The 14,300-nt window shown below is 47.1% G+C and overlaps 1 protein-coding gene across 3 annotated transcripts in view; it reads right to left on the reverse strand.

The window, feature by feature from the left end:
• Nucleotides 1-1,197: 1,197 nt before the first annotated feature.
• The window catches only part of CNTN2 (contactin 2), a 46,489-nt gene continuing 33,386 nt past the window's right edge, over nt 1,198-14,300 (reverse strand). Inside the window, exons 10-23 of one of the 3 annotated variants that reach the window (XM_025205544.1) lie at nt 13,781-13,910; nt 12,382-12,532; nt 11,922-12,049; nt 11,389-11,564; nt 11,044-11,164; nt 10,693-10,851; nt 10,428-10,577; nt 9,452-9,522; nt 8,306-8,540; nt 7,712-7,827; nt 6,480-6,666; nt 5,426-5,538; nt 5,171-5,339; nt 1,198-3,725 (exon numbers count right to left, since the gene is read on the reverse strand). In XM_025205544.1, coding sequence (XP_025061329.1) covers nt 3,718-3,725; nt 5,171-5,339; nt 5,426-5,538; nt 6,480-6,666; nt 7,712-7,827; nt 8,306-8,540; nt 9,452-9,522; nt 10,428-10,577; nt 10,693-10,851; nt 11,044-11,164; nt 11,389-11,564; nt 11,922-12,049; nt 12,382-12,532; nt 13,781-13,910 — 1,914 coding nt within the window. In that variant the 3' untranslated portion in view covers nt 1,198-3,717. Of the gene's footprint in view, nt 4,362-5,170; nt 5,340-5,425; nt 5,539-6,479; nt 6,667-7,711; nt 7,828-8,305; nt 8,541-9,451; nt 9,523-10,427; nt 10,578-10,692; nt 10,852-11,043; nt 11,165-11,388; nt 11,565-11,921; nt 12,050-12,381; nt 12,533-13,780; nt 13,911-14,300 lie in introns of all 3 variants that reach the window. The other 2 variants (XM_025205545.1, XM_006024768.2) reach the window with 2 other exon arrangements.

Raw genomic sequence — 14,300 nt, forward strand, 5'->3', positions numbered from 1 at the left:
TGTCAGTGATTCAGTTAACCATAGGTTTGTTTGGAAAATGCATTAACCTTCATCCGGAGGAAAATGCTGCTATTTAAACCTCCGTGGTACTGTCAAGTGCAGATCTTTTGTTTGTACCTAACCATATTATTCAATCCCTCGCTTTCCTAACACTGCAAGATTCATTAAAATTGTTGTAGCCACCGGGACAGGCAGCTGGGATGTGAGTGCTTCCACAGGACTGTGCCCAGATAAGCTCCTTTTAAAATAACCTGAGCTTGAATGGAACAAAGATGCTGAACTTTTAGCCTCTGAAATCTGTTGAGTATCTAGCATAACACTCTTCATTGGTGGGTACATTGCAGGCTAAATGGAGTCCATAAAAAACAAGAGTCATGTGCTATAGAAATACATGCTGCTTATGCTTCAGGTACTCGGGTCAAGCCATGGGGGTGCAGGCATCTCAGCTCCCTTGGTGCATATGCAAAAACAGGCTGTTTCTGCCTCCCTTTAAATCAAAGGCCTCCCTTTAGATCAAAGGTGAGCATCGGTGCCTTTCAGAGGTAGGCCTGGCTCAAAGGTTCGCTGCCTGAAATCGGTGTGAAACATCCAGCAGCACAGAGCCATTTCTGTTGGCTGCAAAACCAGGACAGCCCCTGCCTGTGTTAAAAGAGTCTGTCCCAGAGATGCAACAGCCCTGTTATGCACAACTGGGATAGCGTATGCCCCAATCGGGAAAGGGGCTGAAGACGCCTAATATCCTACAGGCTCGTGACGTGAGAGAGCCAAGACCTTCTGAATTCCAATCTCAGCTCCACGCCGATTCTCTGGGCAAGCAATTTAACATCTCTGCCCTAGACTCCTCTTCTGTAAAATAGGGTCAAGGCTTGTCGGCACCAGGGCTTGCTGCAAGGATTATTTAGTTAGCATTTGTGCAGTGCTTTAAAACTACATAGCTTGTATAAGAGAGAAGCTTTGCAGTTGTTGTTGCCATGGCTATAACCAGTTCTGCAGCATCTCCTCCAGTCTCTAAGTAGTCAGCTCAGTTGTCCAAGCATCCGTATGACTCAGCCCCAAGCTTTTTTAGCAGGTTTAGTTCCTAATTTCCCCCTTGTCTCAGCTTTACTGGGACAAAGGAGGAAGCCCCGACAAGCCTCAAATGGCAAGATAACACAGCATCTGAATTATTAACAACACAATATATTTTGCAAAGGAAAGCTTCAATAAAATGTTATTTTTTAAAAAATATTAACATAAAACATACAAAAATATAGAAATAATTTAGATTTAAACAGCTGTCATCCATTAACGTTGTAGCAATCTGGCAGGGTAATTTGTTGCCGAGTAGATTACGGTGCAATTATACAAGCTGTGTAACTACAGGGAGGTAGCTAAAAGCTATGGACAAAAATCCCGGTGAAGCTAAATAAAATTCCTTCCGCTTGGTCTGTATCTGTTCCTTTGCCCATCCTAACAGTAGGAGTCTTTTACTGACTTTCCCCAGGGGATTTATTTATAGGGGAAACCAGGAAAGTGCTGCCTGTACCTTCTCTCGAAATGTTTAGCAATTTCCTGTTCCATGGCATGGATTTTTCCCCTCTTCCACCTCTCTCTATTTTCCTTTTATTTGCCAAATATGTTAAGGTTCATTCTTAACCTTGATTCCCAGCTTTCAGACCTTGTGTGTTGCTGCTTCTTGTTAGGTTTCTACCAATGTATTTCCTTGCTATATAAAGCATGTTGTATGGGACAGATGCTATGAGATTATAATGGGATCTTGCTGGTGTATTCAGTAGGGTATAACTAATTTAGATGGCCAGGGATTTATGCACCTAAGCCCCTAAGCATGTGCTAAGGTCCAGGGTGCAGCAGCTTTTGAAATGATTACCCAGAGTGAACTATCCATGACCCCCATCTGACACCTAGGGTGAGATTGTGTTTTTCGGACACGGCCCATACAAGAGGGGCTGTGCAGAACCACACCGTCTCCTGGAGAGCACTGGGGATGCAATAGCACCGGGATTTCCCTGGCCACATCTACAGATCTGTTTAGGAAAATCGGCTTACCCACTGCGCTTGGCCTGCCTGCCCTGTTACCTTCCAGCTCTCCTTGTTTCATCCTGGCCTGGGGAAGGCTTAGCAGTAGCATCCCTTGCACTCCTGCTAGGCTGCAATTCTGACCAGACTGTACCCAGACTGGAATTTAGTGAGGTCTGTGTATTCCCCCCTACCCTGCCAACACACACGCACACTTTCTAAAGCCACTGACATCTTGTAAAGACCAACCAAAATCTAGCCTTTAGTGTCTGGGCACCATCTGCATAGTTTATCAACCAGCTAGGATTAAAAATTCCAACTAGCAACCTCAAGGAGGAAAGCTGAGGATCCGGCCCCTTTATTTGTGGAAGTCAACTTCATCGCATCAGATCTACACTGAAAGCTTTCCTTAGGAGTTTGGCTTCTAGTTGCCGTTTGTACTTTTAAAACCCCCGCTTCCCATTTTAATATCCAAACACTTTTTCTCATGTGGTCATATACATAAAATAATCCTTATACATTGAGAGGAACACGTGTGGTTAACTTTGTCGAGGAGTCAGGATGCTAATAGTCATCGGTCTGATCAGAACTTTATCTAGCAAGCTTGTGTTTAGCAGGAAGAAGGAAGGAACTGCTCCCAATGGGTTTTTATGCTATTACGTCATCAGAGAGATGCTCACTAAAATCGATAGGTTCAGTGGGGAGCAAATTGCAAGGAGCAAGTGTAGGTGGGATCATAACAGGTTTCCTGAACCCTACTGGTTAATTTTCCATAAAGTTGGACAGGGCAAAGGTTCTGGCACCCAACACAGAAACAGCATTTCAGTCGCTTCCCTTTCCGGTGCGCTGACCTGCAAATGTAACCCCAGGCTATGCCATTGTGAATAAGATTGCTTAGCTCAGCAGTAATGTCCAATAGGAAGAAAGAACAGATGGGCAAATATCCTTGAAAGAGAGCCTGGGAAATACCAAAGAGAGCTTGAAATTGTCCTGTGGTAAACTTTGGTCATTCAGTCACTTCCCCGTTGAATTTCTAGATTATATGGAGCACCAAACTTTTCCCAGCCAGCCCAGTCTCTGAAGCAGCTCAATACTGCCACGCATCTCCAGGACATCCAGATACTTCCTTTAGTTGGTTGCAGGCATGCATCTCACATGTGAGAAGCCAGACTGAGTTATTGGTTCGACTTTGATCTCACAACCAGGGGGTATGGCCAACGGCTTGGCTAGATGGCAACCATTGATGCCAGGGAAGAGAATCTCTTCTGGGTCCAGATCTTCCCCATTACTTCATCGTTGGCTTCCTTGAGTCACTAGTCCTTGAAGTATCTGGGATCAGCCACACTACCGCTCCTCTTCCTCACTGTAAGACACACTTTCTCTCTTTGCTGAAGATGAGGTCTGCCGACATCTCTTTTATAGGCCGGATCTTTGGGACTCCAGAAAAGCATCCCCCCTCCCCTTATGCAAAGAAAAAGATAGGAACAAAGCAGCAGCAACAAAAACTAGCTTCTGGGATGGGGTAACACTGAACGTCGCAGCTCACGGCACAATCAGTGCGCGGAGTAGTAAGGGGCTGCAAGTTGAAACCATTAAAGCATTTCACCTGCGATCCATCAGCACGACTGAAGTACTGACCTCGTCATCCTCCTTTGGAACAAGCACGGCAGATAAATCCTTCTCTCTGGCGGCCGTATCTTCTTAAGCAGCTATCCTTGGGGAGAAAAAAACCCGCCAATAATTCTCCCTTATCTTTGAACATCACAGCTGTCAGCTCAGGTTGTAACTGTGGTTTATATGGAACATGCTGATCATATTGAAATCCACTGCCCCCCTTCCCCCCCCGCACGGTACTGTACATATTTTAAAAAGTCAAGTTTATGAGTCTTATTATTTTCATACATGGCTTCGTAAGGCAGAAAACCTACTGGGTACAGTATACGTGACAGCCACCACCCAAGAATTCACGCAGAGTTCTTCCTCTTTGTTTCTTTTTTCTCTAAAAAAATCTTTGATTGGTTAAAGACCCATGTCTTGTATGAAATGTTCTATTTCCTAAAAAAAAAAAAAAAAAAAAATGGGTTTTGTTTTTTTGTTGTTCCCTTAAATTGATTTTGACAAACCACGTTTCATTGCCACTGCAGTACAAACTTGTTGTAATGGCCAACTGTAGAATAGTTCCCCGCTAGTTTACGGGGAACGGTGTCCAGTAATCTTCAGTTGCGCAGGCCAGCATCAGAGCTCCAAATAGCCAATCAGGGTCAACATTACTAAAGAGTTAGTCATGATAATGACAGTGTATGGTGTTGGAGTGGCTGCAGTACTTTCCACCATCATGCTTGTGCCTGAAAGAGATTAAAAGAACAACAATGATGTTGAAGAGTTTCATTGTTGTACTGGAACTGTCTGTTTTGTTTCATTTTCAAATGAACGTCAAGGATTTGGCATATGCTGCTGCTGTGTTTTATTGCTGAGGGACGTTCAAGAAATGGGGGAGCCAATCTGATATGTGCTATAGGCTGTCTCCAGACAGACATGCCTGAGTCAGGGCTACGGGTGAAATCATTGATGTCCGTAGACTTCTGCCATTGATTTCAGTGATTCATTGGTTTCATCCTCAGTGAATGCAAACTGAGCAGCAGTCCCAACAATTTTGGCTCAAGATGGCTTCAGATTAGACTGAGAGGAGAACATGATGATGGTTTACTAGCAGGTGGAGAATACAGGCAGAGAGTCTGGAGAGGAATTAATTAGCGTGGTCCAGCAGGCGTAGCTGAGCACTAGAGAAGTAAAGTGCGTGGGTGAGGCCAAGGCAAGTTAGAGCGCTACAACGCAAAATGCGAGGCTAGAACTGGCACTGCCCTCCCAGCTGTTCAGTGGAAGAGTGGGATCAGGAGCGTGGTGCTCATTCTGCCACTTGGGCAAGAGTTGGGACAAAGGCATTGACTGAGGCATAGCACGCACGTGAGCAGTGATGGGAATGACACAGGATTAGAGTCTGTGCGTTAGTATACTGCCACAGATTCACTCATTTCCAAGGGCCAGAGAAACACATTGGGAGAAATGGTTATTCAGCACATAACTACATGCGTCTACTCCAGGAATGTGGGTAGGGATTGAAGAAGGGAAGGAAAAAAGAACTGAGCAGACACACCGCTGTTCCTGAGGATGTGAACCTCTGCTGGGACTCCATCTCCTCCTGGCCCCGTTGCTCTAATCTGTACCAGGGCATGAGTGAAGTCTTCAGGCACTGGTATATCGAGTCGGTTCTTGCTGGACAGATACAGGGTGGGAATGGAGTGCGAGTCCTGCCTGTAGAGCATCTGTTGGAATATAAGTTTGAATTTAGGGTCCTTTTTTCTCTCCAGCACATCGCATTAGAGAAGGTCTTACTACATTCTGCCTGTACCTTGTACCCAGTGACAGCCGACTCATCCCCCTGTGCTACTACAGGGTCCCATTTGATGCTGACGCCAGAGCCAGAAAAGGTCCAGGAAATGTTGCCAGGTGGTCTGCTAGGTGCTAGAAAATACAAGATAATGAAGAAGTTTAGTGAAGCAGAACGAATGGAGGAAGCGATATGGAGGGGTGCAGGGTACCCAAGACCAAGGGGTCTCAGCGCACCTTCTGAAACGTTCTGGGCAGCCTAGATGGTGAGCAACACCATCGTGGCTGGAATAAGTAGGAAGAGCTATCTCAGCCAGTCATTTGGGGTTTAGTATCTCAGGACCTGTAAAACAAGTGCTTTAAAAAGCTGGAAACCTTGGACCAATGGAGTCCCGTTCATATAAGCACAATTTTGTCCAAGCCAATTCTAAACTATCAAAATTGGAGAATGAACCCTTCTCTTATGCTACTGGTCCATCAGGGGCAGTAAATGGGACTTCCAGGACCTTCTCAATCCCAGATCAGTCCTGTTCAAGTACTGATCGGCTTTACCAAAACACAAATCACGTTTCCATCCTTCTCTAAAGACGGATGGAAATCCAGTTCTACTCTGGTCCGTGATGGTCCAGAGTGGAGCTGAAGAAGTGCATCCCACAGCTCAAGTGGAGCATAGAAATAAAGGTTTTGTGCCACCTTTCCTAGCACTGGGACTATCTAAAGGGTGATCCAGTCTCCAGCATACATAAGAAGAGCTTTAGAGCAGCCCTAATTTATGTGGAATAGCAGTGGCCCAGCGGGCTATTTGGGAAGCTGGTGTCAGTCGTGTACAAGAGGGCTATACCTGTTTTTTCTAGACCTAGATAGTTGCAGGGTGGGCCAAAAGGGAGACTGAAGATTTCCGAAAGTGGAGGAATCCACTCTAGTCCCTGGATTCAGATTATACATAGCCACAAAGCTGGGCCAGCATGCTGCAGAATCAGGCCTGATGTATGTTTTAGTATTGATGATCATGGTGAGGGAGTGATTACCCAAGGGGAATAGGACCCCTGCAGCCCCACAGACGGGAGCTCACTCACGTGGCTTTGTGGTTGTGATGTTTGTAGATGGACTGGCTGGTCCAGTTCCGGCCCGGTTGTAAGCTCGGACCGTCACGTGGTACTTTGTGTTGGAGTTCAGGCCTGTTACGTGAGCAGCTGTGACTAGACCCGCCGTCCTCACTCTGTCTGCTGCTTCCTCTTTATCACCATCTTTCCAGTACCGGATCTAAACAAGAGGTCATGGAGATTTTGGCTCATGGACTAATGAAGGAGACCTGGGTGCTGTCCGAGTCCTGCTTTCTGGGCCAGAGGAACTTGGGCGTACTGCAAGACGGATGAGAGTGGACGCTGGGGCTTGTGGCAGGGTGTCAGTGAGGCGAAAGGTCTCTCTCTAGGGTAGATACCAAACTGTTTCTTCCCCGCGTAAGACAATTTGTGGCCCATCCTTCACTCGCACAGTTTCCTTGTATATATATATTTTTTAATTGCATTGCAACTGAGACATTGAACAGAGAAACTCTCAGCAGCAGGTTGTGGGCAGAGTACCTTTTTCATGCCAGGCCTATTGGCCAAGCTCTAAGGCACTTATTCAGTTTTAGCTCAAGCCAACTCCTACTGGTGTCATAGGCAGGACCCCCTCTGCATTTGGACCTGTGTGCCTCGTTTTGGGGGTGATCAGGCACAAAAGGCATTTATACACGTGCTCCAGGCATGGGTGGTGGGGGGAGGCACTTTAATTAGAGTGGCTCCCAGAGTCACTCTAATTAAAACATCCGGAGCATCTCGTGTATCAGCATCCCCACACTTCCAAATGGCATTCATCGAGCTTTAGTTAAAGTGCCCTTGCTACCATTTTAAAGTGTGGGGACACTGATGCACGAGACGGTGCAGGCTGCTGGAGCGCGATAATTACCACGCTCCAGCAGACTCGATTAATCGAGGCTCCTCCAATGCACTGTAATTATAGCACGTGCTCGAGCAGTGAGGCTGCTCTGATGGGTGCCCAAAGGCACTGTCTGTGGAAGGGGAGAAATGGGGAAGCCTGTTAGGATGGCTTCTGTAATGGGGATGATACTAACCATTCTCACTAAGGCAGAGAAGATGCTGACATCCCCCGAGAGGCCCTCCCTTCCCCTCCCACACTTGGATGTGGAGGCTGCAGTGCTGATATAATTAACCCATCATGAGTCCTATCCCATCAAGCAGTCTGCTTCATGGCGTATTATGTCCGAGTGTCAGGCTCTCCCAGTCTGGGCCTTCAGTTCTCTCACCTCGTAGCCAAGAAGGACTCCATTCGTGTCTCCCTGCTCAACCGGCTCCCAGGACACATCCATTTCCGAAGATGAAACAGCTTTGGCAGTGACCCTGGAAGAAGCCACTTTGGGCTCTGGCAAAAAGAAAAAAGAACCAGGAATAAGCTTGCCCTTTCATACCTACGGACAGTGCAGTCTCTGTCTGCAAAGGAGGAGCTCAAGACACAGGCCAACTGTATGGTGGTGGGATAGCAATAGGATGCACCATCTGCTAAAGGCAATACTAGGTGAAGTGATGAACATGGGGATTAATGGAAACAGTAAGGTGGCCTGGCTTGGTTGCGGGCTACACGAGCCCGCAGAGAGAAGGAACGAGGTTTCTCTAGCTGCATGCCGTGGGGGGGAGCGTGTAATAACTGTGTTTGTATTACAAGGTGATGTACGAGGCTCTCTTGTTTGACGCTCAAACCACCATTGACTGTCCTTCTAATAAAAGGAATCATTTCCTAACAGTGATGCCGATTAGCCTGGAATTAGATGCCCATTAGATTAGATGAGCAGTATCAGCTGAACCTGGACAAAGCACTACTGAATACGAATGGCTGTTGTTACCTTCTTCTGCTGAGTACACGACAGCGGTCAGGCTCTCTGGTCCCTCCCCTTTCCGATTGTACGCTTTAATCTTCACGTCAAACGGGGTGTAGGGTCCGATGCTCTCGTTGCGGTAAACGTAGTGCAGAGACTCTGCGTGAGGCACCCTGGCTGTCATCCACGCTTGGGTGCCTTGCTTACGGAACGAGAGGATATAACCAAAGCCGTCTCCGTTCTGGTACTCCCTCAGCATGGGCTGCAATGTAGGTCAAGAACACATGGAGGCATTGGTCGGGGTGCTCCTCACACCTCTTGGTGCGTGCAGTGGGGTTTAAAGATGAAGAAACCAGAATTCCCTCTCTGGATGTGTGCGTGCAAATCCCATTGGACCGAACAAGGGTATAACCCAGGGGCCCTATGGTGCAGCATAACTGCAAGTGCAGCATTGCCCCCCTTCACTGTTATTATAAGTTTCACCACATTTTGTGTTTTTGTAAGGTCCCAGCTCCTGGCATCTTGTAGAAAATGGTCCATACTCCTTAATAGTTAACTGCTTAGTGATTTTCATCTTCACGGAACTCCATGATTTAGATTCAGTAATTGAATCCTTATAACACCCTAGGATGAGTGTATCACTATATCTGTTTTTTAACGACGGGGAAAACTGAGGCAGGAGAACTAAGCGCTCAAGGCCAGAGTGGACTTGGTGTCAGAGCATGTCCGTCATGTTGCTCATGAGGCCTTTCCAGACACTATCCTACTATGCTTGTCTCCAGAGTTAAGGGGCTCACATCTCTCCACCCCCCCAGTGAAGTTTCCATTGGGATCCAGTTCACATGCAAGTTGTACTTCTGTCTACTTTGTGCACCCCGTTTCCATTCCTCATTTACTCTCAGTCCTTGCCTCTACTCCCATTAGAGCTATGCCTGTCTTCTCTTCCCTTTTCCCACCATTGCTCCTCATCTCGCCCTGCTTGGCATCTCCCCTTTCCCTCCTCATCTCACCATCTACAATCATTGTGACATCCTGTGTGAGGGTTGAAAGTGGAAGGGGACACTTGCCTTGCTATTACCCAGTAGAAATCTGTCCCCCCATCCAGTCCTCTCCCAGCAATTCATAGCACTGCAAGGAAAACACACATCCCACCAGTTGCTTCCGCCAACTTACTGTCCAGTTGATGATGAGTTCATTGGGTGCCCCTCCTCCTCCACCGAGCCCGGATGGTGCCACGGTAGGTGCTGTTGTATTCCCAAATAAAAGGGACAGCACAGTTTAGTTTAGTTTCAAAGCAAAACCGTGATTACAAATAAACACAGAGCCTGGGAGCAACCAGCTTTCAGCAGCTCTAAAAGCCATGCCGTCCCATCTGTTTCTAACCTTAAATATTTAATATGTTCTAGGCCTGAGTCTCAGAGGTCCTGAACTCAGACGGCTGGTTGTTGAATTCAGTTGGAGCTATGGCTTCTCAGAGACTATGAAAATTGAGCCCTGGGGGGTAAAAGATGGGTAAAATATTGTCTGGAATGATCTGACTGTATATAGTGTGTGTGTGCATGCATACACACTCATGCACACACACAATATCTATGTCTCCACCCAAACGCATGTAGTATCCCTCTGCTCAGACTCATACGTTTGCTTTAGCTTTCTAGCTATACATATGAACATGAACATTTTTCAGAGCATATCAGTTTTATACCCCGAGTTCGTTTTGAGCTTTTGGTGAAGGCCGGGGGTACTATTGACTTGGTGTACGTTATAGTCTCCACAGGGAACTTCACTCTGCCTTTGGAGCGAGTTGGACTAGATAACCTAGTAGAGCTCTTTCTATTTCTGATCACTGGTACCCAAAACTAGGACTGTTTTGGGTACTTACATATTTTGCAATGTACGCGGGAGGCTGACCTTCACAAATGATATCAAGTATTCCTAAAGCAAGCTATGAGTCCCGTTATTCATTTATCTTTCAAAGGTGAATGGGTAAGGAGAAGGAGGCCTATTCTGAGGCCATGGAGGAGTTCTCAAGGAGATGGCTAACTGCTGAGGGTGCCTGGAGGCTTGCATGCAAGCCGTCCCATCCCATTTTAGTGGGTGGGGACAGGAGACTCCAGATGTCCTCTTATAACTCTGAGTGGGCACCGACCTGCTTCTTTGGTGCGGATTTTGCTGGAGGGTGCGCTGGGTTCCCCAGTTCCAAGGATGTTGCTGGCTATGACCCGGAATTCATAATCCATCCAGGGGATGAGGTTCACCACCTGGGCTGTCTCTTCATTGCCTTCGATAGTCGCAGGATCTATAACCCAGTAACATGAGAATAGAACAAACAGAGCAAGTGGCAGCAAGAGAAACAAAGAGGAAACCCCACCCTGAGCTAGTATAAGTCAGGTAAAGTCCTGGAAGACACTTACTGGTGCGTACTTGCTTCCATTTGTTGGACAGCAGGGTGCGGGCCTGGATGATATATTTGGCGATAGGGCTGTGGTTATCAAAGCCTCGGCTCCAGCTCAGTTGAATGGTAGCTTCGGTGATGTCCCTCACCACCACGCCCCCAGGAGCACCTGGAGGTCCTGACACGGGGAGAAAAAAGACTGTCCGATTAACAGCTCCAGAGAGAGGTTGAAGAGCTTATTGTTCTGTAAGGTCTCCGAGTCATGTGTCACAATCGAGGTGCTGCCCCTTGAAGGGTCAGGAAATATTTGGGACTCAATACAGGATCTACTACAGCATGCGGGACCTGGAAGTGAAGGCTGAAAAGTTACCTCTTACAATCAGCACGGCTGACTCTGAAGCACTGTCCACAACCGTCTGGGCTGTGCACGTGTATTTCCCAGACTGTTTCAGCAGAGTATTTAAGATGGTGAGGTCCCCGATAGCCTCTTTCTAAGCAGGGAAGAGAGAGAAAAACATCAAAACGGACCAAGCCAATACAGCGTGCAACATGGAGACCGAACCTAGGGTTGCTCCAGTAATGTCAGGGTAGCTGGCTAATTGAACACGCATCGAAGAAAAGCCAAATGGATGATGTCAGAAGATTCAAAATGTTCTGTTCCCTCCTTGTTCCAGGTTTTTGGATCTAGTGTTAGCTCAGGACCCTTCATACTCACTGTGCTAGCTCGCCTGTAGTGCCCGTCAGACTTCTCAATATCAATGGGGATGTCATCCAGGGACCATGTGAAAGTTAGGTCCATAGTTGGGTCATGGGAGGCATGGCACTGCAGGGTGATGTTTTCACCTGCATTGATGTCAGCACTAGAGGGTGCCAGGGTGATTTTGGTAGCATCTGCAAAGAAGAGGGTGAGAGCGATGTTAGCTGCAAACGTACCCAACGTGCAGCAGGCATTACACACAGAAAAGGCTGGATTAAAGTTTGATTCTGTAGAGCCATATCTGATCCTCACGGGTATAGAAAGCCAAAACCACCACATTTTTGTTCCTCTCTAATTAGGAGCTATCAACAGTTTTCTGAAGGGAAGGGAAGGATTACATTGAATGTCAAATGTCAGGTGCCACTTGTTTTTTGGAAACTTACAGTGTGGTGTGGTGGGGTGGAAGGAGAGGGAAAATGTGTCCTTCACACTATGGCATTCTCATCAGCCTTTTTGCTATGTCGGCTCCAGCACAACCCAAATATCCCTACCTCGAACTGAGAGAATCCCGGTGCTGTTGGCTTTGCCCATGAAATTCTCAGCAAAGCAGGTGTACTTCCCTTCGTCAGACTTGCTGATGTTACGGAGGATCAAAGTGCCATCTGGTGTAATGGTCACCCTAGAGAAGGAAAAGAGCCGCAGGAAGAAATGAGATTACCTTGGCATGGACAACAGCCGATCTGTGTGCATGCCAATCTGACACTGAATTCCTAGATGTTGCTGATTTTTTTTTTTTTTTTTAAGGGATGTAGATCTTAAAGGCCAGACTGGCAAAAATGTATAAGACTTTTAAGGAAGAAGAAACTGGAAGCAGCAGCCAGCTGGGCAGTCTCGGGAACGCAAGAGGAAGGGACCCCTTGGATCACAGAGTCTAGTTTTGAGTCTAGTTGTGCTGCAGAAGATCTGTTCTTGGCTGTTGTTTCTAGCTAAAAGCCAGCGTAGTGCTGGTACCTGCTGCTGTTGATCAGGAGTTCTGTCCCTTTGGTCCAGAGCACGATGGACTTTGGTGCGGCTTTTGGCTGGCACGGGATGATGACCTCCCCACCTCGGGCTGCCGGTATGAGGCGCTTCACTGGGCTTAGCCGAAAATCTGGAGCAAATGCTGAGAAGAAAAGAGGATTAAGGAGCCCTTGCAGATGCTGCTGTAGGAGCATAGTCAAGCCACATTGCAACTGGAGGCTGGTTTATCACCAAACTACATAGTAAGAGCATGACAGACGAGATACAGGAGTTGCCGAATGGCAGATGGCAGCTACTCTGACTCCTCCATCGCTGACCACTGGTGCTGATACCTGACTCAAGTGTATCACTCTCGGCAATGGTGGTGTGACCCCAGCACTTGCAAAGTCTCTGCAGAGACTCAAAAAAGAGAGCTGATTTAGAAGACATAAGGGAGGTTTGTTTTAGTGTCCCCGCTAAATTTCAACTGGGGTAAGCACATAGTGCCCCTACACTTCCATCTGGAGTTTCAGTTGGGTATCAGCTGCTTGTTTCGTGCCCTAAACTGTTGTACGGTGTTGCTGTTTGCTGTTAGACAGCTGCTGTTGAGAACCTTTCACATCAGGTTGCTGGTTTAACTCCAGCTCCAGTTGCTGCTGACCAGAAGATACCTATTTGGTTGATGGGAAATGAGTTTGGCATCAGCCCAGTTCCAATTTCTTTTAGCCACAGCAAAATGAACGGGCGCTGAACTGTTTGGACCATCCCTTAAAGTCAGGAGAAAGCTGCGGCATGAAGAGGGAAGGTTGTGCCACTGCGGTCTATGCTGTGTAGCTTTAGTAGTTAGAGCAGTGGTTTGCAGCCTTTTTTAGACTCGGAGATCCTCTTGTTAGACTCAAGGCCCCCACTCAGAAAATGCCAGCTCTTAGCTTTCACTTGGTTTTTGACTACAGAAAAATAACAGGGCGATTCTTCTGCTGCAAGAAACGCAGAAAGACCATGGCAGGTCAGAATTTTTTTAACTCTACAGATTCCTATTGGAAATCTCTGGGTTTATCCTGTGAATCATGTTTGCACACCTAACTGTGCTAACGGTGCGTGGTACCCCACGGCATCTTGAAAGGATCTCCGGGCCCCCCTGCACGAGATTTGTGGCACTCTGGTTGAGAATCACTGGTTTAGAGGAATTAATTCCCCAGGGCTATTTATGCCATTTCAAACAAAACTGTACTTTAGAAGATAGCTGATGTTCCCCCATCATAGAGGCAGCTGCATTTAAATGGTGGGTAAAGTGATTTTCCTACTCTTGTAAAGGCCTTCGTGGTGAAAAGTGTAGCAGAGACGTGATCTATTAGGAGCACATCCCAGACACGTTTGTGTTCAGATAGCCCATAGGGAAACGAGAAGCTACCTTGCACCGTTAATTCAGCACTTGCATACACTGTGCCATGTTTGTTCTCGGCCACACACTGATACATGCCGGAGTCCTCCAGGGCTAACTTGGAAAACCGCAGCTCTCCGCCACTCACTTCAATGCGGTTCTGTACAAACAAGAAGATCAGTTGATTAGACAACAACAACGATGATGCTGAGACTCAAGAACTAGATGTTCAGAGTTGTGTTTCATTAGAGACGCTTATACCCTCTTGTTCTCAGGCTTGCTTGGTTTTTTTCTGCATATCAACTCCCTATCTATCCAAGCAGCATTATACACCTGAGTGCCAGAGCAGCACAGCCTGTAGGTAGGGACTAACTGTTCTGTCGTGGGTGTGGGGTAAGGTTTGGTCACACGAAGAAGTGAATGTTAGGTTTTGTGGTGGGTGGAAAAAGTGGGGAGTGAGTGTCAAAAGGCCTGATGGGTCTGAGGAGAGTCTCAACAGAGTATCTTGGGGAGGGCAGTCAAATGTAGTACATGTCTGCCCAGGGAAAGA

Source organism: Alligator sinensis, unplaced genomic scaffold (genome assembly GCF_000455745.1).
Source record: "Alligator sinensis unplaced genomic scaffold, ASM45574v1 scaffold1322_1, whole genome shotgun sequence".
In the NCBI taxonomy this organism is placed as follows: domain Eukaryota; kingdom Metazoa; phylum Chordata; order Crocodylia; family Alligatoridae; genus Alligator; species Alligator sinensis.